Here is a 27,620-nt window from a genome sequence, read left to right as displayed (position 1 = left end):
TCTATTGTCTCATCCCATTTAGCCGCTCTGGAAGTAAATTGCTCCTTGGAGTCATTTACTGTACAGTTACGTGACACAATGAATAGAGCTTTTGATAAATTAGCACCCATTAAGGTAATATTAAAAGCGAAAGATATTTCAAACCAATGGTTCTCTCCAGACACCTTGGCAGCTAGGCAGCTTAAACGCCTGGCCGAAAGAAGCTGGAGAAAAGAATCCCTCCAATATTTCTCTGGTAATCTACAAAGAGGCTGATAAAAATTACTAAGGTGCTATTTTTAAAGCTAAAAAGGACAAACTGGAGGAACGAATCATGGGGTCGAAATCAAGCCCTAAGGAGCTATTTATTATTTTGAAAAAGCTCAAAGGTATAGCTCCTGAATCACATATAACTATTGACGATACCAGGTATGCACACCAGCTAACACCCTTATTTCACAGGCCATAGATATAAGTTCCGAAATTACTAGCACGGAGGGGGACAGTGCAGTGAATGTGTTTGTTTTTCAGCAGGTCACAGTCCAAGAAGTGTCAGCAACTGAGGCCCAAATGAAACCCACGTCCTGTAAGAGTGACATTGTTCCAGTCCCATATTTTAAGGACTACTTTACTCTCATTGCGCCATCAGTTACGTACTTCAAAAAACGATCTTTTCAGGAAGGGTTGGTTCCTGATCATATCAAAGAGGCCTGGATCTACTACTGGACTACTAAAGAAAGAGGGTCTAGACCCAAATGAGCCTGCTACCTATTGACCTATAATTAATGTACCTTTTTTTTGTTAAATAAGATTGCCTGTACGCAGTACGATGCTTTTGTGGAAGAGAACGGAATTCTGGCTAAAGGGCAGTCAGGCTTTACGAAGAAGCATGGGACCAAAACTGCCCTGGTGGACGTCAAATCCTGCTTGGCTGAAATTGTGGATCAGAGTAGTCTGGCCACGCTATTGCTGCTAGACCTGTCCGCCGCTCTAGGTTAGCAGTGAACTGGTTTAGATATTTTCTTGGATCGAGGAAGGCTAGGATTTGTCAGGGGGGACTCTCAGCCACAACAATCTTTACTCAGTTGCAGAGTACCACAGGGCTCCTGTGTTTCACCTCTGCTTTATAATATATATTCCAAACCCTATGTCGAACTCCTAGATGGTCTGGGCATCAAATTAGCTAATTATGCGGTCATTCGGGAGCTCTCTGGATCTTATGAAGTAGATCTATTGAAAGTCGGCAAGATTTTCAATGCTGTCAAAGCATGGATGGCAGAGAATTGTCTTCACCTAAACGATAAGAAAACAGAGATTTTGATTCTTGGGAGTGCTACAAAGTTGAAAAAACTGGATATCCAGTATGGGGCACTAAAATACAGGTCTTCGACCATGCGAAAACCCTGGGGGTCATTTTTGATCGCAACCTCAATTTCGGTCAACACGTGTCTTACTTGAGCTCCTGCTGCGCTTCTATGACCCAGCTAGTTTGGCAGATACGCCTGTACCTATCTGAGGAAAACAGGGCTCTGATTGCAAAAGCTACAGTAAATTCCAGGCTGGATTATTGTAATGGGTTACTAGTTGGCTCCTCGCAGGCAAACGGGAAGAGGCTGCAGACCATTCAAAATGGTGCAGTCAGAGCTATATGAGGGACTGACGCGTAGATATTATGTTACTGCTGCCCGTAGGAAGCTACAGTGGCTCCCTGTTCACCAGAGGATTTGCTTTAAAGCATCCTGTCTGGTCTATAAATGTCTAGCAGGTGATGCCCCAGATTACCTCAGTTTACGAATCACGAGGCTGCTGCATAGACGCATTTTACGATCGAACAATAAGGACCTGTTGATACAGCCTAGATTTTCATTAAAGAGTTTTGGAGGCCTGAGCTTTAATGTCTGGGCACCGAGGGTCTGGAATGATCTTCCACAGTCTCTAAAACATCTACCGTCAATTGTCCAATTTAAGAAAGCCCTGAAGACACATCTGTTTGATGTAGGAGGAACCTAGGATTCTCCTCTCTCTTATAGGCTTTCTCCCATCAGGTTTCTCTCTCATCGACTCTTCTCCACTGTTCCACACCTCTCTTTCGTGTTTCTTGTTTTTCTCCAGTCATGTGAACGCCCTGAGGCCTGCAGGCGTGTTGGCGCTATATAAAAATTCTTTAGAATAGATATTGTGGCAGAGCCACCAGGGGGGGCGGACATGAGCTGAGCTCCTATGTTGCGCTCCGCCACAGAGTCTGCTAAAGAGGAACTGAGCCCCCGCTAGCAGTGCCTGAAAGAGTGAACCGACCGCCCCCCCCCGCCCCATGAGAGAGCTAACCCTGTGGGGCCCCCGCAGTGCAAAAAAGTACTCTGGAGCCCACGGGGAGCGGAAGAGACGCCATGCCCCTCAGAAGGCATACCGCAGGCCCAGAGTACATGCACAATCACCCCCGTGAGTAAGCGAAACTCGCACCCGGAGGGGGAGGGGACTTAGACTGCTGGAGGTTAACGGAACTCCGGGGGAGACCCCTCTGCCTGGGTCGGACCCCCAGGACAAGCCGCTTACAACACCACCAAGAGAGCAGTGACTGAGGATCGTAGGACAACCCACCGGTGATGCGGCTCCCACCCCCCATCCTGAGGGAGCCGGCCAGGCCTGCGCCTTCTGAACACCTTCTCAGCCCTGGAGCCATGCAGGCCGGATGCAGCTATCGTCCAGCCCCGATCCCTGAAGCTCAAGCCTGCTCAAGCCAGGGCTCCAGCAAGGAGGTGAGTGAGCCCCCGGCCTCCGCCACCACCCTCCAGGATTGTTGAAGAGCGGGTCTTCCCCACTCACACACAGGGCCCCCGCAGGGAGGGGGGAGTGAACGCTGGTCCCCACTGCGCCTCACTGAACGGAGCGAACCACCACCTGGAGGCTCCATAAACATCCTCATAGTCATCCTGGACATGTATTTGTTGAGAGCAAATGGCAGCTGCCAGCTGAAACTTGAATGCCCTAAAAAAACATCCATCTTGCTGGTTGGGCTGTGCCGTGGAGACTGTTTTTCTTTACTGCAAAAGACACAGGTTGATCGTGGGAGCCCCAGGACAGCATTGATTTAAGCTCCCCTACATCCTGCCAAACTGCCAATGTATAAACTGTTGCTAGTGAGCTCACACACAGTATAGGGGTTATAGCATAGCATCCATCAATAGGGCTTTTGGCGACAAAGCCTGCCTTGCCAAATCCTGCAACAGCTAGTTGATCGAGAACGGCACGGCTACCGCCAAACTCGCATCTGACACCGGCACCCACGAATGGGCAATTACTGGTCCATTCCGAGTTTGACAGGCCGGTAATTGCCCGTTCGTGGGTGCCATAGGGCTGAATGGGAATGAGGAGTGCGGATGCACCGGCACCGTTTATAACGGTGCCGGTGCACCTGCGAGATGTGCTCGAGGGTGCCTGACAGCTGTCAGGCAACCGCGAGCACAACTCAGAGTATGGCGGTGCGGTACTGCCATACACCCAATGAGGCCCAATGTATTATTGGAAGGTTCTGGATCTGTTCTTGTTTCGTTTTGGTTTGTTTACCATGTAATGTTCAATGTGTAAACTCAAAACTACTCAAATGTTTTATTTAAAAAAAATAAACAGCATAGAAGACGAAAGAGAGACATCCTTTGCAGGCGTGGTAACCAGCTTTACCTTTAATGTATATTCATTGCCTTAGATTGCTTTTAGGTTATTCTTAGTTAACTGCCCTTAGAACCCATGGACTTGTGATAGAGTTTCTAACCCTTTCCTTTTAGTTATTATTCAGGGGTTGGTATCACCTGTATTCTGGCTCATCACTCCTGACAGCACCAGGATTGTGAGTAAGATAGAAGTTACTTTTTCACAATGGCTACACACACATTGCTAATTGGTTATAGGTTGCTTTAACAGTCTAGAATTGAATAGAAGTATAGGGTGCTAGGGATCTATTCAATTACTTTATTGCTCATATAGGGAAGTGCATATTGTTTGACTATACTATTTTCAATGCTCATTTTATTTTTTACAATAGAATACATACACGGAAATGCTAAACAAGAGAGCGAGACCATTCTTAATGTGTTTCTATTCATTAGCAAGTGCAAAATCCTACTGGTTTAGTAATAGCATTGTGTAGGGAAGATGTTAACATAGAATGTTTATTATACACATAAGGATAATAAACATTGGTTTTTAGATACTCTAGAGCTAGACACAAGGTATTGCTGTCCAATGGTAAGCCTGCCAGGTTCTCATTGGTAGGGGCTTCTCTTGCACTTAAGCGCAGGGACCAAACTCTCGCAAGAGCCTTGCATGGGGTACAACACTATTCTCTGCCACAAACCCTGCCACAGCCCCAGGTGGGCATTTAGACAGAGTGTGGGGTTGAGATTAGGCTCTGGCATGCAGGGATGATGAACATCATAACACAACTGCTGCTATTAGATTGTGGTATTCAGCTCATAAAACTGGCCAGAGAGAAAGGAGAGTATATTTTCTACGCCCATTGTGTGTGTGGGCAGCTGGTCCCCACAATGGGCCTCATTACACGGTAGGCGGTAGGGACATACCGTTACCGGTAAGGGATTACCGGTATCGGTAAATCCCCTCCCCAATCACGAACCGGACATACCGCTATTAGCGGCACCGCAAAGTACGGTGGCACTATTAGCGGCAAGTCCGTGAGCGCGCGGCCCCTCAGACCGGAAATAGCGGCATAGCGCTAATATCACGGCATCACGAGCCATGTGTACATGGCAATACCGGCATGTAGTAGACCCAAAGAACCCTTACCGGCAAGGCGCTAATACCGGCATCGCGAACCACACGTTAAAAGAGCACAGCAGAGTTCCCACCTGCCACAGGTGGACAAAATCAGCACAGGTGGAGGCAATGGAGACTGGCAGCACAAAAGAGCACACCACACCCCTCCCCACACCCATTCCCACACCAAGATGGATGCAATACTAGCAGCATTACATGGGCTAGAGGACATGATTGCTGTGCAGCAGCTACAACAACAGGCAGCACAGAGGAGACGCAGGAGGAGGAGGAGGAGGGCAAGACAGGCGCAGCAAGCACCACCAGTGCACCTAGTGATACCACAGAGGCAGCCACCAATTCCCAGGATCAGAGCCAGTCCAGTCAACCTAACCCCTGAGCAGATACACACCCTGTACCGTCTGGACTGGGATACCATCACCACCATAGTAGACATGATATACAACGACATTGTGAGTCTCATTGACATCCGTACTGCCATCCCCCCTCTACTGAAGGTAGTAACAGTGCTCCACTTCTTGGCCACAGGCACCTACCAGCATACGGTAGGTCAGATGCATGGCATATCACAACCAGTATTCTCACGCACACTGAACCAGGTGCTCGATGCCCTCCTGCAGCACACAAGTCAACACATATACATGCCACGGACTGCCCAGGAGATCTCCAACACCAAAGTTGGCTTCCATTCACTGGCAGGCATCCCAAGTTGCATCGGGGCCATCGACTGTACCCATGTAGAACTGCTGGTCCCACATGCCAATGAGGTAGTGTACCGTAACAGAAAGCAATACCACTCCATCAACGTCCAAATGGTATGTGACTCCAATAAGATCATCACACATTGCTGTGCCCGATATCCCGGTTCAACCCATGATGCAATGGTCCTGCGGAACTCGACAATACCACGATACATGGAGCGACATGCTGGACAACGTTCGTGGCTACTTGGTGAGTAGCAGGCCGACCACATGTCAGTGTGATGTGGATTGTGAGTGGGAGGGAGATGCATACTCCAACTGGGCGTGAATGGGGGGGGGAGATGCATACTCCAACTGGCCGTGAATGGGGGGGGGAGATGCATACTCCAACTGGGCGTGAACTTGTGTCATGAGAAGAATGGACATACATATTTGCATCACTGTACAGTGAGGCAGCCCACAATGGACCAGAGACAAAACCACATGCCGGAAGTGAGTGCCACGGCAAACATATCAATCCATTACGCCAAACAGGCCATTCCAAACAACATGCACACCGCACAACACACCATTCCCCCATTACACAAATCAGCAACATGCATATCAAAATCACAACTGAAATGTACGCTGAACAACATCAGAAATGGTCCGCGCACATGAGTGCATACAAATGGATCCCCTGTAGCCATTGTGGTGAGGCACACCCGTACCCCACCACAGAATTGCCATCAAACAGCATGGGGACATCAACTAAGGAATGGCAGTGTACTAGCAGTGTGGCACTAATGTTGCCAGGGCCAGGAAACACAAATCACTTAAACTCTGGCGGGACATGGCAATCCCTGCTGTATGCATGCATGGTGCATGTCCACTTGCAAGGACCACCTCACCTTCCCACATTGCAGTTACCCTGATTGCCATGCGTGCTTGGATCAGTGGATGTCGTTGAATATGCAATGTTTGTTTGTGTGATATGTGCACGCTCCACATTATGTAGACACTTACACATACCCATTGTTGCACCCATGCAGGTGATGCAGGTTATCCCCTGAAGAGGTGGCTCCTTACCCCTGTGCAGAACCCACAGAACAGGCACGAAGAGGACTACAATCATGCACACACCCGTACCCGCGTGGTGATCGAGCAGACATTCGGCCTATTGAAGGAACGCTTCCGGTGCCTCAGCAGGTCGGGCGGGGCACTCCTGTACGGGCATGAGAAGGTGGCCAAGATCACCATGGCATGTGTCATGCTTCACAATATGTGTATCAGACGGAATGTGCCAATGCCCCCTGACATAGAACTGCGACCACCGTCTGAGGATGATGACGGGGATGAGGATGGAGGAGAGGGGGCTGCAGGTCATGCAGGTGGCGATGCCCATGAGGGACGTGCTGTGCGGCAGCACCTGATAGACCATTGTTTCTGATGCACATGGATTAGGAGGGTGCAATTGGTGTTCAGCTCAGGGCACGAGGTGTATGGAGGACATAATCACAGTGCACCCTTCAACAATAAAGCACACATACACAATTATCAATGTCCAGTCATGTGATTATCCATGCCATTACGTGTGTATTGAGCATTATGACATTCAAACGTGCATGTACCCTCCACCCCAACAACCCTCACCCCCCTCCCCCCACAACTCCCCCAAACACCCTCACCCCCCTCCCCCCACAACTCCGCCGAACACCCTCACCCCCCTCCCCCCACAACTCCACCGAACATGGTGTGCACATCAGTGCTGCATTAGTTCCCAAGTGTCAACAGGGACAGGCTGGCCCTACTTCCCTCCTCCACTACCACCATTGGGGGGTTGTGAGTCTGACCGCCGCAAGGACCGGCTGGACCTGCGCAGGATGGTTGTCTGGTCGGAGCTAGTAGACGAGGGCGTGGCTGGTTGATCTGCTCCCTGTGAGTGACGCATGCTCTCCATCGCCTCAGCAATGCGCGTTAGGACCTGCCTCACAGCGGCCATCTCGTCACATAGGCGCGTCGTGTTGCTGTCCATGGCAGCTTTCATGTCCCTTGACAACACCCGGATCTCCTCCCTGGTCGAGGCAGCCTCGCTCACTTGCCGGGCAACCAGGGCATTGAGCTCCTCCTGGCGCTGGCGTATCAGGCTCATGGTGTCGTCTGCGGCCCTGCCCCTGTTACTCCTCGGCGCAGCTTGCTGCATGTGGCCGACATCAGGTGAGCTCGCCACGGGACTGAATGACCCATCCATTGCATCTCCGGCATGCACCTCATGGATGCTGCCATTGGATGTGTTGCATGGGCTGTGGAGTGGGGACAGCTGGGGGCTGGGTGTACGCTGCCCTTCCGGTGTCGGACATGGGTCGTCCACATCACTCATAGGTGCCGTGGCTGCTGCTTCCCCAACGGAGCTATTGGCTGCGGACGGCGTGCCTTCTGGCACTGGCTCCTGAGTGGTGGGGGTGGGTGGTGGGGGTGCTGCCACAGTGTCGGATGGCATTTCGACCCTTGGTGTGGTCGTTGCGTGGGTGGCTTTTGAACGCTGGGCCACTCCAGATATCCCAGTGCCCCTCGATGTACTGGGCCTGGTGCCTGCATCCTTTCCCTTGGCCTGCTTTTTGGGTGGTGGGGCCTGCGTTGCAGAGTCCAGCTCCTCACTGTCAGATTGTGACCCTGTGGGGGAGCAAGACAGGGATAACATCAGTGATGGGTCAACGTGCATCATGCATATGTTGTTGTTGCTGCAGTTCTTTGGATTTGGACATCTACTTTGGGCCTGCAGGTTGTTGGCCAGATGGGTGGGTCATCCGGACATGTGTCAGGGTGACACGTGTGTGAGGTGCTGCATGCATGTGGTTGTGTGGGGATGTGCAGGGCATATATGCAGGGTTGTGTACATGTGTGTGTGATGACCCCATCCATTAGCTGATTCCCAATTCACATTTGGGGGAGGGACTCATGCTTGGCATTGCTGTGTCTTGCGTGGTCACTCACCTCCGTCTGACGTTGTTGCCACACCACACTCCATTCGGCCCACTCCCTCGATGGATTCTATGCCAATGGTGCTGGCACATGTCTCCTCCCACTCCTGCATCTTCATCGGGGATCCACCTCCGCCTCCTGTGCCCATGGCCATATTCCTGTTGGCCGATAAAATGCTGCGTACACGGAGGCGCAGATCATCCCACCGCTTGCGCACGTCCTTTACGGTGCGGGGGGTGGAGCCCACCGCACTGACTTTCTGCGCCACCTCAGCCCAGATTTCCTTTTTTCTCAGGAGTGCCGGGCGCCGCATGTCGCTAGCGAACACTACGTCTGCATTTGCAGCCAGGGTGTCTGCCAGCATTTTCAATTCCTCGTTTGAGAAGCGTTCTTTGCGCTGGCGCGCATCGGCTTTCTTTAGGGCCTTGGGCATTGTTTGTTCTTCTGGGATGTGGTTTTGCCAGTCGTGGTGTTGCTGCAGGTCCTGAGTGCAGGGGATGGCAATGGATTGTGTTTTTAAAGATGGCCGCCGGGCTCTTTCCCGTTCCGGTGCGATGACGCTATTTCCGGTTCCGGTGTTTTACGGTGACCGCTAATAGCAGTGACCGCTAATAGCAGTGACCGCTAACAGCGGGGACCGCTAATAGCGTGCAGCATGAGGGCGGAGGTGCTATCAGCACTTTGGTCGGAGCCGGTAAGGTGCTTTTCCGCCATGGCAGTGGGGTCATTTACCGGCATGGCCCTATGCGCGTGTCCGCTAACTCGTAATGGAACGCTATTAGCGGTCTCCTACGATGGCGGACACGCTAATAGCGCCATGACGGTAAATCACATTTTTTAGCGCCTACCGTGTAATGAGGCCCAATGTCTCCTTCCCCAGTGCTGAGAGAAAACTAAAGCAACTCACCGACCCACTTGTATGTCTGGTTCAGAGAGGGCGGGTCATGTAGAACACTGCTGCCGTTTCCCCGAGAACACTGGCACTGATCTCACCCTCCTAAGGACACATCCGATGCAGGGATGGCGTTGCTCTGAAGTGGTCCCCAGCAGCAAGGACCTTGCACTCTTTAATAGTGATAACCCCCATCTGTGGCAGCAGCAAAGCTCGCTCTTTGACTTGGCCTGCTACTGAAACATTCTTCCCGCAACGCAGTGTAACAGGCAAACAAATACATCAGTTGACTATTTCAACCAAGAGCATAGCAAGCACAAGAATAAAGCTGAAAATTGAAAACCCAGGAAGCACAGAAGCACCCTGCACTCATTCCTAAAACAAACACCCCAAGATTAAGCTTTAAAGCAAAGCGCTATCATAAGTGACTTATGCGTTGAAAGAGCAACAAGGAAAGCAGATGGATATAGGAAAGGATGGAATTTCATGGTCTGGACATCAGGGCTTTGAAGTGCCCCTATCACATGTTCAGGAAAGTTGAAACTGCACATTGCCCCAGGGTTTCATGGGAAATGCACCCAGCTTGTGAAAGTTGAAACTGCACATTGCCCCAGGGTTTCATGGGAAATGTACCCAGCTTGTGAAAGTTGAAACTGCACATTGCCCCAGGGTTTCATGGGAAATGTACCCAGCTTGGGAACTTTTCTTATGCTGCCGAAATTTCAAGTGTAGAACGTGAAGCATAATCCTCGCGTTCAGTCTTGCCACAGAATTTAAAATCATGGTGCCTTTTTTATTTTAAAATAAAAAAGAGGTCATTAGAGAGGTACCCATTTCTAGTGGGTTGTTTTTATGTGTTAAGGAAAAAGAATAATATGAAGATACTGTGATGTGTTGAAATAATGCTTTTGTTTAATCAGGCATTATTGACTGTGGGGTTGTCCTTAATGCACATGTAATGTTCAACCATTGACTTTGCTGTTGGGGGTTCCTCAGAATCACTTTTCCATTCTACAGTATCATTCATTGTCACCAGATCCACCAAGCATAAAGCTGGAGTTTATAATTATGTATTTATTTTCATGTATGGTTTTGATATGTGTTGCTAAGCACCATCACATGATTCCTATTGTGAGTTTGAGGTTTCCAATCTGGCCTAGGATGGGTGGGAAAAGCTCCACCTCTTTAGACTGAGGCCATCCAGGCACCACAGTGTTGTGATGTTTGGGATACACAGTGTTCAATGCTGTTGGCAGGGGGAGGTAGCAAGAAGAGTGGAGATGATTCCAGCGTAAGCTCCTAGATGGACGCTAAAACCATGCATTGCAAGGAGTCATCACAGGACGGATGAAGGGGCGCAACTGCCAAAATAGAAAGGGAGTCCCTAAAAGGGTTTTCTGGACACAGCTTAAAATAATGGAATAACATTCTAACAAATCAAAGGAAAGGTCCCTGTCCCCTCACCTGCACTTCCAGGAGTGCCAGCTTCCGCTCCATCATCCGTGACCGCTTCTCCTGGTCAATCTCCAACAAATTCACCACTGCACTGACCCTACAAAGAGGCAGGAATACAAGGCAAAGCTCATAGTTGCTTCTTGTAAGGTTCACAGTGCATGCATGACTGAGGCAGCTGAGTTCCCCGCTCAAGCTTGCTGAACTCGTAACTCATTGTGCTGATAGATCCAATGACCTACTTCAGATTATTCGAGAAGTCAGCATGAGACGTGGCCCAGAGCTTCCATTAACACCCTTTGGAGCTATCTTCTGTCTGTAATTCAGGTCCTCTTCCGTTGCTGCAGCATTCTCGCTGTAAGTGTCCGAACGCTGCAGCAACGCGCGGTCCATGCTGGCTGCTAATCAGGGGAATCAATCAAACCGATGGTCTGAATAATTCGAGTAATGGCATCCACCCCAGCTGAATAATTCACACCCCAAACTTGAATCCAAACGTCCATCAAAAGGACATTGAGATCTGTACCCTATGCTATTTCCTCACAGGGTATCCGAGTATGTAAGAAATACCAGAAATTTGGCAATATTCTTCTAGATTCAAACGGGAGTCTTTGACCAATTCGTGATCACGCCGTGACTAATTGAGAACACGAGAACAGTAGGACACCTTCAGTTCAACTTGTTTCCCGTCCTGATGAAGGCCAACCACTTGCCAGCTTTATGGCTCAGCTGATGAATGGTCAAAACACAGAAGTGTCGACTCCTTTTTTCCACAGTTTGTAGTGTCAACACTGTCAATTTATGTACTGTTTTGTACTATATTCACATGTTACTTGTTCACCAAAATCCCTAGATTCTGTAAGGGATTATACATGTTCATTTACACTGAGGTCCAGTCAATGTGACTGGATAGAATATCAATATATTGTTTACAGATTTTGTTTTGTTATCATTTTGTGTCCTGCTCTGATAGACAACTTTGAAAATGACTTTTTATGCATTAAAATAATTGGGCAAACAGCCAAATTGTTCATACTTTGACATAGAACAATGTCTCTCTTCTCTTCTGTGTAGGGTCAATATTATGAGTGTACATAGGTTCAGTCTCCCTGATCACTTTGCCATATAGGTTAAGGACACAGACTTTTAAGTTGAACTTACTGACTCAGACTATCCTTAGTTTCTTTAGGTAGGGAAATCCAACCTTAGCATAGGGCAAATTCGGCCTTACATCATCCTGACATTTAAGTTCATAACAAGTTTTTGTTTGAACTTAGAATCTATTGTCTGTGTCTTGCTTCTTGATGCCTTTACAACACCCAAACCACAAAACAAAGCACATGACATCTGTATGACATCACGTATGCATGGAGTACAGTATACGATACACTCTAACAGCATACCACTGCATTGGCACAGAGTACAGTATAAGTACTGCCTAATATCATGTTACCACACTAAGTACAGGATAGAATATTCTCCAACAGTATGCCCCCACCCTGGAACAGAGTAGACATTAGAATACCCCCCAAGGTGATGGCAACAGCAGACATTGACAAAGTCTGAGCACAGGATACAATTCTCTATGAAAGCATTGCACCACACCAGCGCTAAGTACAACATAGAACACCCCTGTGATATTGGGAGATGGGTACATTACTCTCCTATACCATGGCACTGGTCTGATAATGGGTGCAGTGTAGATGACTCTCCTGCTGCTCGTACAGAAGACTAGGCAGGTCTTAATGCAGATGAGATTTGTTCTCCAAGCACGAGTAGGGTTCTGACACCGTATGCATGTTGACAAAAGGTGGTTGTGTTAGGTTGCTTGCGCCCAGCCTTAACAAATTGTTGGTTCACAAATGAAATTTTGATAAGTGGTTTGCTAATTACTTTTTAAAAATTTTTATTGGTTATATACCAATACTTATAATATAAGGACATGGGTGCCAACATGATCCATTTGGAGGGACGTGCAGTAGTTTCTCTCTTACCTGGGCTTGCTCAAGGCACAGATATGATTGTATATACAGTATATAGTGTTGTTCTATAAGCACACTCCTTCACAAGGTTTGCACATCAAAATAAGGTTCATGTAGGATTGAATATGCAGGTTGCTCTTAATGCAGATTAAAGAAAATCTGTATATGAGAACAATTACCTGCATATTGAGTGTGTATCTGTGTAAGCAAACCATACATGCTTAAAAGTGTGAAGTAACACTGGCTCCCAGTTAAGCAAAGAGTGATGATTATACCCCTATGTCCCACTCATCGAGACCACATCACGCTCCTGCTGGAATCCAGACACTGGCTCCCAGTCAAGCATAGAGTGATGATTTTACCCCTATGTCCCACGCATCGAGACCACATCAGGCTCCTGCTGGAATCCAGACACTGGCTTCCAGTCAAGCAAGGAGTGCTGATTATACGCCTATGTCCCACTCAACGAGACCACATCAGGCTCCTTCTGGAATCCAGACACTGGCTCCCAGTCAAGCAAAGAGTGATGATTATACCCCTATGTTCCATGCATCAAGACCACATCACGCTCCTGCTGGAATCCAGACACTGGCTCCCAGTCAAGCAAAGAGTGATGATTATACCCCTTATGTCCCACTCATCGAGACCACATAACGCTCCTGCTGGAATCCAGACACTGGCTCCCAGTCAAGCAAAGAGTGATGATTATACCCCTATGTCCCACGCATCGAGATCACATCGTGCTCCTGCTGGAATCCAGACACTGGCTCCCAGTCAAGCAAAGAGTGATGATTATACCCCTATGTCCCACTCATCTAGACAACATCACGCTTCTGCTGGAATCCAGACACTGGCTCCCAGTCAAGCAAAGAGTGATGATCATACTCATCGAGACCACATCAGGCTCCTGCTGGAATCCAGACACTGGCTCGCAGTCAAGCAAAGAGTGATGATTATACCCCTATGTCCCACGCATCGAGACTACATCAGGCTTCTGCTGGAATCCAGACACTGGCTCCCAGTCAAGCAAAGTGTGATGATTATACCCCTATGTCCCACTCATAGAGACCACATCACGCTCCTGCTGGAATCCAGACACTGGCTCCCAGTCAAGCAAAGAGTGATGATTATACCCCTATGTCCCACTCATCGAGACCACATCAGGCTTCTGCTGGAATCCAGACACTGGCTCCCAGTCAAGCAAAGGGTGATGATTATACCCCTATGTCCCACTCAACGAGACCACATCACACTCCTGCTGGAATCCAGACACTGGCTCCCAGTCAAGCAAAGAGTGATGATTATACCCCTATGTCCCACTCAACGAGACCACATCACACTCCTGCTGGAATCCAGACACTGCCTCCCAGTCAAGCAAAGAGTGATGATTATACCCCTATGCCCCACTCAACGAGACCACATCACACTCCTGCTGGAATCCAGACACTGCCTCCCAGTCAAGCAAAGAGTGATGATTATACCCGTATGTCTCACTCATCGAGTGGAATGGGCAAGAGGCTCCCAAGTACCTGGCTAAAGAGGTACATTATTATATCCAGTGCACCCTGCACAGGATCATGCAAGAAAATACAACATGGCGTGAGAGAACCGGCTGCCCCAAGCACACACTCAGGAATGAGCGATCACAAAACAAAGACTCCAGGATGGCCAACTAACGTGCAGAAAGACAGAACACCCGGCTATGGCAACATTGCTTTCTATATCAATGCACACCTCCAAGAATTAACTGAAATGATTCCCAAACTATGAATGAACCGGGATAAATGGTATGTGACTTACCTTAAGCAACAGAAGATGCTTACTCTACAGTTGGCCAATTTAGCCCAGTGACATCCTTCAGGTTGTTCCCTCTCCCTCCACTCCTTACCCAAACCCTTCCTTCTTGGTGCTCTGACGGGGGAGGGGGAGCCTGATGTGTAGCGTGGTAAACAAATAGATAACTATTAGGCTCTGTATGGACTGAATTATGCCCCATGTGAGACAGGTGGTTGGAATGTTGCTCCTCATGGACCGCAACTACGTTTTGGAAGGGTCAGGTCTGGCCTGAGCGTGCACGGTGGTCCTTACTTTTCAGAGGTGTCCCGGATCTTCTGGTCTGTGCTCTGCTGCTGCTTATACTGCTGGCTCTGGAGGTAATTCTCCTTCATGTAGGACTCCCAGGATAGCAGCGCTGCCGACTCGCTCTCGTCCAGCGTCCGCACTGTCAGATAACATGCAAATACATGAATGTTACTTTCCTTCATGAAAATAAAAGCGTGGCCTCCAAAAACTGTCCTCCATCAGAAGAAGCCTTTATGCTCTATGGCAAATCCACCACAGAGAACACTGTCTCTGCAGTGCACAGATATCCATGGCAGTTTATTGCACAGTGAATGGCCCCGGAAATAAGCCATTTAACCAGGAAGCTGTGAGTTTTCACTGTAAAATGGCTGCCAATGGACTACTCATCATGTTTAGCCGTACAATGCAGGACACTCTTTCACAAAACGCCTTCTCCATAAGAGAGTGGGGAACCCTTTCAAGAGAAATGCTGAGAGGATGGGCTGAAACTTCAGGATTGCCTGTCTCAGGCTTATCCTTTCCATGAGACCACAGCATGCACCAGAGGCTAGGACAGCAAATTAGTACTACTGGTCCCATGTAATCTGCCCACTTCCCTTCCCACATTTAACAATAATCAGCATAACCATCTGATCTTTCTTTGGTGACACGGACTGTCTGTACCTTCTTACTCCTTCACCAGCTCTCAATTATTCAACTAGTGGGTTCCTTCTTTCTGGAGGCTGTGTGCTGCATTTTCTTCTTTTCTGACTGTCTATATTTAAAAGTTATGTTTCACTTGTCCTATTACTACCTTAGGAAGAGACCCATGTGGTCTTGACAGCTAATAAATAAAGGTTAAAGGAATTGTCCCTGCAAGAACCCCTGACTTTGCCTTTAAAATAAAAAGAAAACAGCACAATTATTTTGTAGGAAGTAAAGTAAGTATTCCCATTCCCAATAAGCTATACTTCTTTGCAGCTACTAGCTTGAAGTACCTTTGCGTTCCTTTTTAGATCAGGCAGTAATGATATTAAGAGTACCTACCAGTGGTGCTGGTAATCTGGTAAATGGGTGGGAGCAGGGGGCAATCTCCATCATGCCCGTTGTTTCCTGTGTTTTCCTAAGTGTACTTTTACTCCCTATTTTTGCTGCAAGTGTCTGCCTATTTTGGTAGTACAGGTGACTCATAGGCCCTCATTATGTTGGTGCTGTCGGTAGTACTGGCGGACTACTGGCAAACTCGGCTTACTGTTTCCGATGCCCAATAACCCAGTAATACCGGGATATTACGGGCAGCGGCGGAGCAGTAAGTTACCATTCCCGTAGAGTCCCATAGGACTCCCGGGGAATGGGAACACTGAAGCACTGGCACCGTCGGCACCGTTAGTAACGATGCCAGTGCTTCAGTGAATTATCTACCAGTAGGGGCCTGGACTAGCGGCAGGTCAGGCCTACGGGTAGTTCACAGCCCCTACCAGCAGACTCGGAGTGAGCCGGTCCTGGAAAAGGTCCCAGTAACGCTGTCACTGGCACCTCATTTTCGGACTGGCTGGGGGGCCGCCTCTACTACAGAACAGCATCCTCCTCTGATGTGTTTGTTCCACATGGAAATAGTATTGCACACAGGTTATTTTTCAATCGCCCCTCTTCAGATATGATGCTTAAATGGCCACCCATCTCTGGACACATTACAATGTGCCTTTATCCTTTGTGAACCCTTTAACAATTTGTTGAATCTTCAGGATCCATTACAACAAGAACACAACCCCATTTTGCAGCATCTAGGTTGGATGTAAAGGCAGGGGGGTCATAAGGCCTCTGCCGGTCTGTACAGAAAGTGCCGGTATTTCTGTATACTGGCACATTTCCAGACCGGCAGAGTCCCATTTTGCTGGTGGGGGGTCGGGGGGCTACCTGATTTACATCCAGCCAAGAGCTGTATTACTGGCACTGGCCTTACTGATGCCAGTAATACCGGCAATTCCCTCCATGGAGTCCTGTGGGTTGCATGGAATGGGGATTTACCACACTTCCCCCTGTACTATGCCAGTAATGCTGGGGCATCAGGCGGCGGGAACGGTAATACCATTTGCCGGTATCCCGTAGGAATTACCAGCAGGAAACCGTGAAACAGGGTCATTACGCGTTTGCCTGTACCCCATCGGTAATTCTGGTGGGATACTGGCAAACGTGTAATGATGACCCTCAATGACCACTCAGTCGTTTCCCAGGACTGTAAGATCTAGAAACTGTTCTTTGAGGGGTGGGGTCTTGGATGACTTTCTCGAAGAGACTGGGCAAAGAACCAGGGGTGAATGAGGTACTGAGGGACTCTGTGAAGGAAGCCGTAAGAACCTGGGTGTGGCCTTGGCCATGGTGGCTGGGATTGCATCATCTTGTACTGGGATGGCCGAGGGTTTGGTTTGGTTTAGATGGTGATAGAAGAGCAGATGTTGGTACGGCAGTAATGGTCAGCTGCTGGGGGTGTAGAGAGGCACGCTGGGTAGTGATTTTGTTGTGGATGTTTTGGAACTGGAGACTTTGGGCGGTTGCACTGGGAGTGAGGAGTGCAGAAAGAGTGTAGAAGGATGTGGATAGTTTAACACTTTAAGGCAGCCAAGAGGCAAACTCATCCACAGTGTGTGCCATATAAATGGTCACACTCCCTCACCACTTCTCTGCCTCCTGTTGATATATAAACAGGTCTTCATTTCCAAAGAAAAATATAGAATTCCCCACAGTGAAAGGGTTAATGTTGGCCACAAACATTCTGGAAGTCCTGACCCTCTTCCAGCGCCCCCCACCCACCCTCATATCTGATGCCCACCCCATGGGGCACCAGCAGGCCATACTCACTGAGATGTTTCTGCCCCCGTGCTGGCCTGCGCATCATGACATATTTCACCAGGAAGTGAAGGTGACTGAGGAGGATGAAAGGGGGAGGCGCAGGAGGTCGGTTGTTGTACTCCTCGATCAGGTCATGGCGCTGGAACTTCCAGATCTGATCTGTGTGATCCTGCACTTCTGCAAAAGTGTAACTGGGAGAGGAGAAAGGAGTGAGGTCCAATTAGCGTCCAATCATAAGATAAGCGTCATATGCCTTGAACTCAACTCATGCCCCCACATCTGCACCAACTCATACTATGCGCCTCCCCACAGTTTCAACCATTCAAAGCGGTCCTGGCTTTCAATTCAGGAGGCGATGTTGTCTAGTGGCTAGTTGATTAATTTTCATCCATAAGACTTGTTTGTGTACCCAGGCTTCACACTTGTAGACCTAAGGGTACCAAAATATTGTTGGGGGAGGGCTTCTGGAACAATTTAAAGGCAAGAAGAAGCTTGAATTGGGAGCAGTTACACATAGATGGCTACTCAGTGCAACAGCAGCGCAGAGAGGTCAGCGATGAACAGGGGAGTTTGGAGCAGGTAGCAAAGTTCAGCACTTAACAGCGAGGAGCAAAGGCACAGGAAGAGGGGGTGTAACCTGCTAAAGGGTGGAGATAGATGGCTAGCCCGTGTAACTGCGGCGCGCGGAAGTGGATGATCAACAAGGGAGCTTGGTTGAAGGTAGCAAAGTTCAGCTCTTTACTGAGAGGACCAAAGGCTCAGAAGGGGTCCCGTGAGGAGTTGGTGCAGTAGTGTAACCTGCTGAAGGGTGGAGATAAATGGCTATCCTGTGTTACTGGAGCGCAGAGAGGTGGGAGATGAACAGGGGAGTTAGTGCAGCACTTTACTGAGAGGAGCAAAGGCACAGGAGGGAGGCTGATCCCATAAGGAGCTGCTGCAGTAGTGTAACCTTCTAAAGGGTGGAGATAGATGGCTATCCTGTGTTACTGGAGCGCAGAGAGGTAGGAGATGAACAGGGGAGTTTGGTGCAGGTAGCAGAGTTCAGCACTTTACTGAGAGGAGCAAAGGCACAGGAGGGAGGCGGGTCCCATGAGGAGCTGCTGCAGTAGTGTAACCTTCTGAAGGGTGGAGATAGATGGCTATCCTGTGTTACTGCAGCGCAGAGAGGTGGGAGATGAACAGGGGAGTTTGGTGCAGGTAGCAGAGTTCAGCACTTAACAGCGAGGAGCAAAGGCACAGGAAGAGGGGGTGTAACCTGCTAAATGGTGGAGATAGATGTGTAACTGCGGCGCGCGGAAGTGGATGATCAACAAGAGAGCTTGGTTGAAGGTAGCAAAGTTCAGCTCTTTACTGAGAGGACCAAAGGCTCAGAAGGGGTCCCGTGAGGAGTTGGTGCAGTAGTATAACCTGCTGAAGGGTGGAGATAGATGGCTATCCTGTGTTACTGGAGCGCAGAGAGGTGGGAGATGAACAGGGGAGTTAGTGCAGCACTTTACTGAGAGGAGCAAAGGCACAGGAGGGAGACGGGTCCCAAGAGGAGCTGGTGCAGTAGTGTAACCTGCTGAAGGGTGGAGATAGATGGCTATCCTGTGTTACTGGAGCGCAGAGAGGTGGGAGATGAACAGGGGAGTTAGTGCAGCACTTTACTGAGAGGAGCAAAGGCACAGGAGGGAGACGGGTCCCATGAAGAGCTTGTGCAGTAGTGTAACCTGCTGAAGGGTGGAGATAGATGGCTACCCGTGTAAAGGCAGCGCAGAGAGGTGGGAGATGAACAGGGGAGTTTGGTGCAGGTAGCAGAGTTCAGCACTTTACTGAGAGGAGCAAAGGCACATGGAAGGGGGCATCCCATGAGGAGCGGGTGCAGTAGTGTAACCTTCTGAAGGGTGGAGATTGGTGTTTTAGTTGAGTAAGGCATAAAAGACTCACCTGAACATAGCGATGAGCAGGTTTATAATGAGGATGTTGGCAAACAGCAGGTAGAGGCAGAGTAAAATGATGGTCAGCCATTCCGGGAAGAGCGGGTTGCCCGCGTCATCAGCATAGGCACATTTTGGCAAGTTCTGGTCCGTTGCATTAGGTGAGCACTTTGTTACGTCAAAACCTGAACCTTAAACACACAAGAAATACTGTCACATGTTATATATATTTAATAGTACACACAGAATATACCTAATGCGCGCGGACACACGCACACACACACACACACACACACACGCACACACACGCAAATATAGCAACTTCCTTATCCCAAGATGCACCATCCACTACATATACAAACAAATGATTTTTTCCAGTGCACTTTTAAAGTTATTTCACCTAGAATAGTGTGTATGCTTTGCACCAGTCCTGCTAAACGACCACTCAGGAAATGCAGAAGCGTTGATGTTGGAGGAAGAAATGCTGTTATACAGGAGCCTCTCGGGTGGATAGCACAGGGGCAACCCGCTCCTCTTGGAAGCAAGACAACACTGCGCAACACAGGTTCGAACCCCGGGTCCGCGCATAGAAATCTCTGGGTATTAAGAGCATTATAAATAACCCATTACATTTACATTCAATGAAAGCAAAATTGCACACACTCATGACCAGCCTACAGGGATCAATAGCTTGTTTCTGCGTGCGTCTACCCACCTGCACTCTGCTGTTTCCTACATAAGGTTGCCTTGTGTACATGCTAGGCTCTCAGGGGGCACTCATATGTTCAGTGTAAAGGCAAATGGGCCATGTGCCCTGGAATTCCTAACATAGGTAAATACTGCTGTGCCGGAGCACATCTGGAGCAGGTGCAGGATCGCCTTTGATTTGCACACGAGATGCTTGAGACCGCAGCGAGTCAAATGTGACCCTCGAGGCTAGCTTGTAAAATGCACCCATAATAGAATTGCACGACAATGCTAGCGACCCTTCTGATATGTGAGGACATTACTAGTCACGCGCATTTTATTCAACTGTGATTAAATGTGAACTATTTCAAGATCTAAATTACAAACAATAGTATAATTTAAGAAACCTTTAAAGAACTAGGCAAGGTTCACTCTGGCCAGGCCTTGGAAGAATCCTTGATCTAATAAGATTCCCACCGCCAGCAAGGATGCACCCTCCGGGGTCCCTCCAAGCAAATGGCTCTTTTGGGCTGGGAGGGCCGGCGCGCTTACAATTGCCTGTGCAGTTTACTAGACAGGCTACACCTCCCCTCACGAGGCAAATGGGGGCCTGGCTTTACTGAGCCAGAGGCACTGGAAGGAAGGGCCAAAGTTTGAGCTTGCTTTGCTCAGGACTCATTACAGGCGTTCATCTTCCTTGGAGGGGAAAAACATAGGACAGCACGTGGGTCAAAAAGGGAACAGTTATGCAGGCTGGGCGAGCCCACCTTGTGTTGCGGGGGGCTATATCAGACAGCACAGGAGTCAAATAGGTATAGTTAAATGGAGTGGTCAAGCCTCTCCTCATGTTGCGGGAGGTTACATAAGATAGCAGATGGGTTGAATAGGTACAGCTATACAGACTGGGGGAGCCACACCTCATGATACGGGGGGGCTACAACAGAAAGCACGAGAGTCAGATAGGTGTAGTTACATGGACTGGCTGAGCCTGTCCTCATGTTAAGGGGGGCTACATCAGACAGCATATAGGTCAAATAGGAACAGTTATAATGACTGGCAGAGTCTAACTTCCTGTATAGAGGGGCAACATCAAACAGACTGCCTTGCAATAAGGACTCTGTGAGTTGGTGCGATATAAGCATTACACGTATAAGTAAAGGTCTTGTTCACATGAAGTGCACTGTAGAGGCACCTTTAACATTGGGTTTTGAAACGAAAATGGATGCACAAAGCTAAGACCACCCAGATTCAATTTATTTTACATCAGACATTCTACACACTAAAACGAAAGCGGATGCACAAAACTAAAATCATCTAGATTTGATTTTTAACATCGGGCACTATGCGCATTAAAACAAAAATGGATGCGCAAAACTAAAATCACCTAGATTCAATTTTTTTACATCAGGAAGTCTATGCATTAAAACAAAAATGGATTATTGCAGACAAACAACTCTAAGACGTGCATGGCAAGGTGGTGTTGACGTAGTGGTTATTGGAAGCTAACATATGATAGTCAGGAAAGTGTGTAGCAGTCAAGGTAAACAAGGTTTGTGTCGCAACAAGGAGAATCACACCTTGTGCCTCATGGCTGCTTACCGGGCGAGATAAAAGCCTGATGGAAGCCGCAGTGTTGTGTGTCCAGAGTAAGTTTTGCCGGGAAGCGCTCTTTCCTGCTCAGACAGGCTCGGACAGGGGCCTTAGGGTGGGCCTTGGTGCAGGGGGCCGGCTTCTCACCTCCCAGCGACCCTGATTTGTGTTCTACAGTCCAGGCCGGCCAATCACTGAAGCTGCAGGCCAGGCTGAGTGAGGCACTTTCAGTATGCAGAAAGTGTTGGCCATGTTGAAGGTGGTGGGCCAGGCGCAGCACAAAAAGTGTAATAAGTGAACATAACACTTTTAAATTAGTCGCCCAAAGCCATCTAGGCCTACCTGCTGTGGCGCGTTAGCTGTAACCTCAAGGCACTGGGCCAAGAGCACAGTGGGAGGCTGAAAGCATGCACCAAACTGATGGCCATGCATCCTTCTTGGCCCTTGTTAAGTGCCCTACCTGTTATAAGAATGTTCTTCCTTTTCAAAGTTCTTCACTCACAGCATCCGCCAAGCAGACCCGAGGTGGTGTAACCCACTTCCGGAACGACCTTTTCTCGCCTGGTACTTTTCTTCATGTCATTAGAGTTGCACCGAGGATTCCTACTTTTGGCCTCATCACGAGTTTGGCGGTAACCCTTAAATCCGGCGGTCTCGCTATTACCGCCGGATTTAAGGGTCTGCCAAATCAGGGCTTCGGCAGATTTCTCCCCAGCTCTGTGTCACGCTCACCTGATTCCCACGGAGGCGCAGGTCTGGCTTCGAGTGCTGATGCTTCTTCAATGGTGAAGCGCAGGACTCTGAAGATGGACAGGTAGGGCCCCTCTACTCTGGCTTCTCTGGCTCGTAGGAATATTCCCCTGTGCGTGAAAAGGGAGTATTACCTACTGACGGAATAATGCTCAAGCCTCCCACTTCCTTCCAACCCTCCACGATACCCTTCCACGATTCCCCGTGAAGTCTCACCTTAGGGTCTGGAAGGATGAGTTCTCCATCCTGCTTCTGATGCAGGGGCGCGTTGAAACCCAGTTACTTCACTGGATTGAGGTTTGATGGAAGTTCAAATAAACTTGACTATTCAGGTAAGGCGCTGTAAGAGTTCTGTTGCAAGTTCAAAAGTTCAAGCTTAATAATAATGTTCATTGTCTTATTGCAGCAAGCGCTAACTCTTATGTCTTTTTCCCCTTAGGGGGCCAGGGTTCAGAATGCCGGAGATATGGCGCCGACCCGAAGTGAAACGTGCAGTTCCAATAAATGACAGGTAAGTTCTGGATGAGCGTTCGGGTAATGTCTTTGCATTCGCTCATTCAATGTCTTTGTCTTTTTTCCCCATAGGGGCCGGGGTCCGGAATGCCAGGAAGCGGCAGGACCCGAAATGAAATGGGAATGACCCAACTGGTAAGTCTTAGAAGGAAACTGAGCTTTTCCTATTCCCTTCCTTCTCTCACCTTGTGTTCTTGTCTTTTTCTCTCTAGGCACTGGGAAGTGGCTGCGGATCCGGATGATCGCTGCTGAAGATGGAGGTGCCCAGGAAAGGTGAGTGAAATGCAGCGCTGCAGCGATCGAAACGAAATGCTTTTAAAAATGATGTCTTCCCTTTCAGGATCGTCGGTGTGATGTCTGCGTGACACAGCTTTAGCAGGTAAGGTCTTCTTTCTCACCAATTCTCTCTTATCTCCCTTTGCAGGTGACCCAGGATGCTGACAGGCGTGGCTGAAGTCCAGATGCAGGAGCTGACACGGTGAGCGTCCAGCTGCGAGTAGCAGAACAACGCGAAGCAAGAGTTGCTGATCGGGCGTGGTTTAAATAGCTTTGGAAGAAGTTCCAGGTATGTATCCTTCCACCGATCAGGTATGTATCCTTCCCCGACCACACCCAGGTGGAAAGTAGTCCCACAGGTAAAGTAGTTCCATTCAGGCCTCAAGAGGGCCTGGATGTAGCAGCATGGTCTGCATCAGGTAAGTGCACATTGAAACACTTGAACACATGTCTAGCTTTATGAGCCTGGCACCTAAGGTGCCAGGACAGGGGTCCAACATGAGCCTGGCGCCTAAGGCGCCAGGACTGTGTCCAAAGGGCCCCAGCTTGGGCCCGCTGGCACTTCCCTGGGGGGAATGATGCCTGCCTCTGGGGTTGCTGGGTCGGACTCGGCTCCTTGGAGGTAGGCATCATGACAGTACCCCCCCTCAAGGCCCCTCCCAAGGTTGTTCCCTCCGGGGGTCTTGGCTTGTTCGGAAATCTCCGGTGGAACCTTTATATTAATCGAGGTGCGTGAACATAGTTACTAGGCTCCCACGATCTCTCCTGAGGTCCATATCCCTTCCAGTCAACAAGATAGAAGAGTTTTGACTTTAACACCTTGGAGTCTAAAATACCTTTAACCTCGAAATCTAATTCACCTCCAATTTGAACTGGGTCTGGAGGCTTGGACAGTCGGGTCCCTGGTTGTACTGGCTTCAAAAGTGATGCATGAAAAACTGGATGAATACGCATGTTGGAAGGTAAATCCAGTTTAAAGGCCACGGGATTGATTATAGCCTTGATGGGATAAGGACCTATGAATCTGGGATTGAAGGTTCGCGGGCCCTTGAGGGGTAAATGTTTCGTTGCTAGCCATACCTGGTCTCCTACTTGGTAAGGAGGAGTTTTACTTCGGTGCAAATCAGCGTTTTCTTTATACTTTTTCTTGGCTTGCTGTAAATGAGTTGCAGCTTCTTTGAAGGCTCGGGTTATTGTGGAATGCAAATGATTTACTGCGGGCATTTCCAGGGTCAGAGGTGGATCTAGGTCAGAGGTCTGAGGATGGTGACCATACAAAGTATAAAAAGGAGTTTGTCCGGTTCCAGAATGCACTGAATTGTTGTATGCATATTCTGCGATCCAAAGGATGTCTTTCCAATTTAACTCGGATTGGTGTAACATGCACCGAAGATATTGCTCAAGAGTCTGATTGGTTCTCTCGGTTTGTCCGTCGGTCTGGGGGTGGTGGCTGGTGGATAACCGCACATCTATTTGTGCTAGTTGGCAACACTTCTTCCAAAAATGGGAGATAAATTGACTTCCACGATCCGAGACTAATATGGAAGGGAAACCATGTATGCGAACTATATTCTCCAGAAATTCCTTGGCCAAGGTGGAAGCTGAAGGCAAACCTTTTAAAGGGATAAAGTGGGCCATTTTGGAGAATAGATCCACAATTACAAGAATAGTGTTGTAACCAGCACAAGGAGGCAGGTCAGTTATAAAGTCCATTGACAAGGTGTGCCATGGTGCCGGTGGAATATCCAAGGGTTGAAGTAGGCCGGCTGGCCTTTTCTTTTGACCCTTGTTTTGGGCGCAAATTCCGCAAGACAATACAAAAGACTTTATGTCTTTTCTCCAAGAAGGCCACCAGAAGTGGCGTTTGATTTTTTCCTCCGTTTTAGCGATACCAGGGTGTCCTTCCATTAATGATTCATGATGATGGGCAATAACAAGTTCTTGCAATTCTTTACTTGGCAGAAACAACCGCTCCTGGAAGTAGGGTAAATCATCCTTAACGGTGTAATGAGGACCTTTTTGACTCCATTCCAGTAAGGCTGAAGAGTCTAGAAGTTGTTTTACTTGCGTTTGGATGTCCTCAATAGTTTGCAATGAAGTTAGGCCTAAGATTCTTTGTTCAGGTATGATTGGCACAGGTTCTAAACTCGAATTGGGTTCTTCCATGCCAATCCGGGATAAGGCGCCCGCTTTACCATTCTTGCAGCCAGGGCGATAGGTAATTACAAAATCAAATTCCGCAAAGAATAGAGCCCATCAGAGTTGTCGTGAAGATTGCGCTTTAGCCGTCTTTAAATACTGTAAATTTCTGTGGTCCGTAATTACGGTGATGGTGTCTTGCCCCGAGAAGGTAGTGACGCCAAGCCTTGAAAGCAGATTTAATAGCCAGTAACTCTTTGTCGGTAATTGCGTAGTTGATTTCAGGAGGAAAAAATTTCCTGGACCAAAAGGCCACTGGGTGTAGTTGGTTAGTTTCTGGGTCTCTTTGCGACAGGACAGCTCCCATGGCCGAACTGGATGCGTCGGTTTCCACAATATAAGGGAGATCTGGGTGCGGGTGCTTTAATACAGGTGCAGAGGTGAATTTGGTTTTCAGGTCCTGAAAGTCTTGTTCAGCCTCAAGAGTCCATTCAAAGCGTTTGTTTTTCTTTAGGAGAGCTGTGATGGGTTGGACTGTTCGGGAAAATTCCGGGATGAATCTTCGATAGAAATTGGCGAAGCCGAGCATGCTCTGAACTCCCTTCACCGAGCTAGGAGATGGCCATTTGAGGATGGCGTCCACCTTTTGCGAGTCCATTCGGACTCCTTGTGGTGTCAGGATGAATCCGAGAAACTCAACTTCTGTGGTATGAAAAACGCATTTTTTCGAGCTTTGCAAATAGTCTGTGCTGGCGCAATTTCTCAAGAACTGCCCTAACATGTTTTCTGTGATCGGACTCTGAAGAAGAGTACACCAGGATGTCGTCAATATAAACAATGACACAGACATCGATAAGTTCCCAAAGAACATCATTCATAAAGTACTGAAAGGAGGCAGGTGCATTGCACAAACCGAAGGGCATCACCTGATATTCGAAGAGCCCAAATTTGGTGCGGAATGCAGTCTTCCATTCGTCGCCTTCTTTTATACGTACCAGGTGATAAGCTCCTTGAAGATCTAACTTGGTGTACACACAAGCGTCTTTCACCTGGTCGATAAGCTCAGGGATCAGGGGCAGAGGATAACGATTCTTAATCGTTATTTGATTTAGGGCGCGATGGTCTATACATGTTCTAAGGTCGCCCTCTTTTTTCGGCACGAAGAACAAAGCTGAGGAGACAGGAGACTTGGACGGGCGAATAAAACCATTGGCTAGGTACTGATCTAAATACTGACGCAAATGCAGGTTCTCAGGTTCCGTAAGAGCATAAATCCTACTACAAGGTAGTTGAGCATTGGGTACCAGATCGATTTGGCAATCATAAGACCGATGGGGAGGTAACGTGTTAGCCTGTTCCTTCTGAAAAACGTCTTGGAATTCTTGGTATTCTGACGGTAGTTGTACAGGGGTGGAAGTTGCTGAGGCTAGACCCATAACTGGATTTCTTGGATAACAAGTTGGTTCACAATCAGGAAAACTTATCTTCTTTGCTCGCCAGTCAATTCTGGGATTATGTGTTTCTAACCAAGGAATTCCAAGAATTACTTGAAATTGTGGGGCCTTGATCACATCAAACACGATTGTTTGCCTATGTCCATCCTGACCCACCAGTGTCATTTCAACAGTGGAATGCGTTACAGGCCCTGAGGCTATTTCGGTTCCATCTACTGTAGTAATGACATCTTGGGTTATTTTCGGGCTGAGAGGGAGCTTAATCCTGGAAGCCAATTCACGGTCTATGTAATTTCCAATAGCTCCACTGTCAATGTATGCTTTTATAGCATGCAACTGCTGAGGCTGTTTTGGGTCCACGAGCACCATTGGCATGACAAAATGCGAGGTCAAAGAATCTGTTTTCAAGCTCGGCAAGCGGACACCTACGCTTGTCGGGCTAGGTCGTTTCCCGAATCAGGTGTCAATAAATCGTTATCAGTGGCTCCAACCACCTTCTTAGGTGGTTTAACCGGACAATTTCGAAGAAAGTGACCGGAAGTCCCGCAATACAGACAAAGTTGCATTTGCCGTCTTCTCTCTCGTTCCTTCTGCGTTAATGGTCCTTTAACACCGCCGATTTGCATAGG

At 48.5% G+C, this 27,620-nt stretch overlaps 1 protein-coding gene across 1 annotated transcript in view; it reads right to left on the bottom strand.

Annotated features, from left to right (window-relative positions):
• The window catches only part of LOC138528198 (transient receptor potential cation channel subfamily M member 2-like), a 602,757-nt gene that overhangs the window by 100,063 nt on the left and 475,074 nt on the right, over positions 1-27,620 (bottom strand). The window contains exons 21-24 of the mRNA XM_069639650.1: positions 19,593-19,773; positions 17,676-17,857; positions 14,844-14,976; positions 10,786-10,873 (exon numbers count right to left, since the gene is read on the bottom strand). Of these exons, the coding sequence (XP_069495751.1) occupies positions 10,786-10,873; positions 14,844-14,976; positions 17,676-17,857; positions 19,593-19,773 (584 nt within the window). The remainder of the gene's footprint in view (positions 1-10,785; positions 10,874-14,843; positions 14,977-17,675; positions 17,858-19,592; positions 19,774-27,620) is intronic.

The sequence above is a fragment of the Ambystoma mexicanum genome, chromosome 7q (assembly GCF_040938575.1).
Source record: "Ambystoma mexicanum isolate Mex_15411 chromosome 7q, UKY_AmexF1_1, whole genome shotgun sequence".
In the NCBI taxonomy this organism is placed as follows: domain Eukaryota; kingdom Metazoa; phylum Chordata; class Amphibia; order Caudata; family Ambystomatidae; genus Ambystoma; species Ambystoma mexicanum.
This window is presented reverse-complemented; position numbering and strand designations above follow the sequence as displayed.